At 37.5% G+C, this 4259-nt stretch overlaps 1 protein-coding gene across 1 annotated transcript; it reads left to right on the top strand.

Annotated features, from left to right (window-relative positions):
* Nucleotides 1-4259, top strand: LOC139881527 (GPI mannosyltransferase 1-like). Its single transcript, XM_071865981.1, is given in 10 exon segments — nucleotides 1-271; nucleotides 612-794; nucleotides 1082-1454; nucleotides 1456-1621; nucleotides 1892-1954; nucleotides 1956-2034; nucleotides 2037-2192; nucleotides 2984-3113; nucleotides 3575-3684; nucleotides 3802-4259. Coding segments are annotated over 10 exon segments (1989 nt in total).

Genomic DNA, 4259 nt, shown 5'->3' with positions numbered 1-4259 from the left:
ATGAAATTAGTGGATATTCGTTCTCTTCTCTTATTTTCGGCAATTTTTAGAGTCGTATTAATTCTCTATGGAGAATGGCAAGATACCCACATGGAGGTTACATACACGGATGTTGACTACCTTGTCTTCTCTGATGCTGCCTCTTTAGTGGCAAAAGGGGAGTCCCCTTTTAAAAGAACCACGTATCGATACTCACCTTTGCTTGCCTTTCTGCTAGTTCCAAATTCATATATCCATCGGTCATGGGGGAAGTTTCTCTTCTCAGCTTCAGGTATGAAAACTTCTGCTCCATAGCTTCCATCTATAGTTTGCATGTGTGCAGAACTGCAGACCATTACTTGTTTGCTAATTAGTTTACTTGTCTTTATCTCTTTAGGGCGAAATTCTATTGATGTTAGTATTAGTGGTTTTTTCTGTTTCATGTTCCTTGAACAATTTTTTATTGAGTGAACTTAAATTAGTATGTCTGCCATCTTATAGTAGTTAAGCTTTTTAAACTCCTAGATTGCATGTCTTTCTCTCGATTCCATGTCTAGTAGTCCATAATTTGTTAATTGTTTGTGACTCTTGCAATTATGCTTTTTAACCGATTTGGCATACATTGATTGCAGATTTACTTGTGGGTTTGTTTATCTACAAAATTTTGAAGAAGCGTAAGGTTCCTGAAGATATATGCACATACTCTGTAATGGTATGGCTCCTCAATCCATTTACCTTCACCATTGGAACTCGTGGGAACTGTGAGCCTCTTGTTTGTGCCATGGTTTTGTGGATCATTATCTGTGTTATGAATGGTACATTTCTACTTCCATCAAATTCCTCTAAATGTTTGATGTTGCATTAGCTTCTTACTATCTGATTTGTTAGCATGCTCAATGTTCTGAAATTTGATGCTTCAGAATTGCATGGTAACAATATTTAAGCACCGATACGCTTGCCGTCTAAAGAAAATTTTCCCGACTTCTGTTCCATTCATCTGTTTTAATTGGGAAGCGTTCAGTGATCTTAACAACAGAACTATCTTCATTAGTTGAGCCGTGAGGAACTGAAATGAATTTGTGCCTTGCTGTTGTGTGGACAGGTAATGTGTTTCAAGCAGCATTATGGTATGGGCTTGTCGTGCATTTCAGAATATATCCAATAATTTATGCACTTCCTATGGTCTTGGTTCTTGATGCACACTATATCCGATCTGGTACGAAGCCCTTACTCTATAATTGGACCGCTAGCCAAGGGATGGCGCCTCAAAGTAGTAAAGCATCGAGCAATCGTTATAATATATCGGGCATGTTGAAAGACTTATTTACAAAAGAAAGAATCATGTTTGCGATGGTCTCAGCAAGTGTGTTCTTCTTGTGTACTGGTTGTTTCTTCTACTTATACGGGTGGGAATTCTTACATGAGGCACTTTTGTATCATCTGACTCGCACAGATCCCAGGCATAATTTCTCCATCTCTTCTATCACATTATCTCCATTCCCAACAGCAGTTCTCAATCCTGGAAAAGCTTGTATCTTTTCTGCCTCAGTTCGTAGTGCAACTGGTTCTTGTCTTCTGCTTTTCACTTGATTTCCCATTTTGCTTTTTCCTACAGACAGTGGCATTCACAGCCTTCAACAAGGTTCCTTGATACTTGCTCAAACTCGACCTTTAAGATATTTCCTTGGGATAATCTAATATTCAGTCTCTGTTTAAGCGAAAACCTAACATTGGTCGTTCTTCTTCTTAAAATCCAAAAAATTGTCCTTTCCTTTGAAGATAAAGACCGATTTCAGGATTTTAAAAGAAAGCGACTAAGTTTCGGGCTTTTGCTAAAACGTGACTAAATGCTAGATTACCTTTTTTTTCCTTGGTTCCATTTACGTGGTTGGTGATTTTGTTTGCTTAACAGGTAATCACAGCCCAATACTTTGTATGGTTCTTTTGCTTGCTACCACTAATTCTACCGTGGAGCAAAAATGAAGCTTAAATGGGAAGGAATATGTTGCACGGTGATATGGATGGGAGCTCAAACCCATTGGTTAATGTGGGGTTACCTCTCGAATTTAAGGGGAAGAACGTGTTTCTACAGCTCTGGATTGCCAGCTTGATCTTCCTAGCAGCCAATACTTTTGTACTTGTTATGATTATCCGCAATCACAGATACAGTCCTGTATTTCAGACGCTCAGCTCGAAAATACTGTTAAAGTCGAGTAAGCTGAAAGTTTTCGAATGGTGGATTTTATGTTTAACATGGATAGATATTGGTTGTTTTTGGAAATTATCTTTTACGCTTTTGTGCAGTTGACATTAGCGTGAAGAAGCCTGAATGAAAATGGTCAATTAAATCTTATACAGTTTGATTAGTTCACTTTGACTTCTTTTAAAAAAAAAAAAAACTTGTAGGCCTTGATGTTTCTTGGGCCACCGTAATAGTCGTGATACTTTTTCAAAAGCCCAAATGCCTACCATATAAAATTTCAGAGCCCAATGTCGATTTCTTTTTTCTTTTTTGAAAGAATGTTGATTTCTTTTTTCGTTTCATATATAGCCCCCCTCATGTGATAAGATGAACAAAAAAGTTCCATAAACAAATTGCCCAATATGTAATGTGACCATGTGCACATTGGCCTTCATGTCTATCTATTTATAATCGAAACTTGCAAAAACAAAAGAAAAATGATCGATACATAAAACTGAAAAGATCTATAATCTATTCACGTGATAATAATATCACATAACACATATCCCCTCCGTTCCAAAATAGATTCTAATTTTTATATATAAATTATATTAAAAAATTTGTATTTATTTTGGGACGGAAGTAGTATATCGGTAAACATATTAATCAAAGCCTAACTAACTTCAGTTACAATTTCATCAAAGTTTTTCATCACCTTTGGCGGTTGTTGAACAAATGTTAGCCGCACAAGAGCTAAATTTCCTCAAAGGGAAGGAAAGCAATAAATAAATTAACATAAGAAGTTCTTTGCTTTGTTTTCAGTCCCACCAGACTGTGTGCAGTGTGCATCAACTAACTCTAATCTGGAACCATGCACCTACAATCACACGCCACGTGTCCTACATTTACACGTGTCGTCTAACCATAATCTTAAATCTGTTGCCAAGGACACGTACACAATTTTTTAGAACCTCAAAAAAAAAAACTGTTTTACAGTACTCTGACACTGTTTGTATTGACCGAACTGGTCACGTGGCTCACGTCGCTTTCAGAAAAGCACGTTTAATTTCCTCTTTCCTGTTAGGGGCATTTACGGTAATCCAGCTTTTCTATGGGCTGGGCCTGGCTGGCGCATATAGTTGAGCCCACATGGTAGGCTTACAACCACGATTTCGTAAGTTAGGTGGGTCCAGAATTACACGTGGACGAATGAGGTTGAAGATTTTGATGGTGGATTATTAGCCACTAGTTTCCCATCTTGAATTCTCAGCCACAAGTTGATCGTATATCTTAAGACAAAACAGTAAAATATGACAACTTTGAAACAAATATTAGTATTAAAAAAAATCTGCTGAATATAACCAGAGACGCTACTGTTGTTTGAATCAGTGAAACTAAATTTGTTTATTGAAGCCCAAACAACCCATCAAAACTTGTTCTTCACTTGGGATTTCTCTGTTTCTCTAATTCAGCTACTCAATTAGCAACTGGGGTTTCTTTTAATTTCATCAGTCGCCAACAAGGTTTGTGTATTCCCCTGCTTTTAAAAAGCTGATTTTTCATTTTGCAGCTCAAGAGATCTGAGTGATTGTTCTGTTCTTTTCTGAATTTCTGTTGTTTCAAGTCTATTTTGATGTTAGTAATAGTTAAAATAGTGTTTTTCCTTTATCAATTGTTCATGTTGGCTGTTTTAATTGGTGGTATCGTGTCCATTTTGCGTCTTCGAACTGGGGTTTTGAACTCACTTGTTATTTTATTCAGAATCATGGATTGTTCATTGGGGAGTGGTATAGACGATTTTTGTGTCCCGAAAGATCAAGAGATGATAGATTGGTTTCCATCGCCGGGAAGCTGGTCAAATTGGGGCATGGCGTTACCGGATAAGTTTGTGCAATCTAACAAATGCTTTGAATTCAATGGAGAGCATTTACTGGATGATAAAGACATGTCAAGTGGTTCGAGTGTATCTGGTGGATTTTTGGATGAATCTACTCAGCAGACTTCAACGTCACATGGCCGGCCAACAAACCAGTTTGACGTCGCCGGAGTCGAAGAGACGGATGACATTTTCTTGTACAAGCGTAACCTCTGGGATTAA

Source organism: Rutidosis leptorrhynchoides, unplaced genomic scaffold (genome assembly GCF_046630445.1).
Source record: "Rutidosis leptorrhynchoides isolate AG116_Rl617_1_P2 unplaced genomic scaffold, CSIRO_AGI_Rlap_v1 contig17, whole genome shotgun sequence".
In the NCBI taxonomy this organism is placed as follows: Eukaryota; Viridiplantae; Streptophyta; class Magnoliopsida; order Asterales; family Asteraceae; genus Rutidosis; species Rutidosis leptorrhynchoides.
Note: the sequence above shows the minus strand (reverse complement) of the source record. Positions and strands in the feature narration are given on the sequence as shown.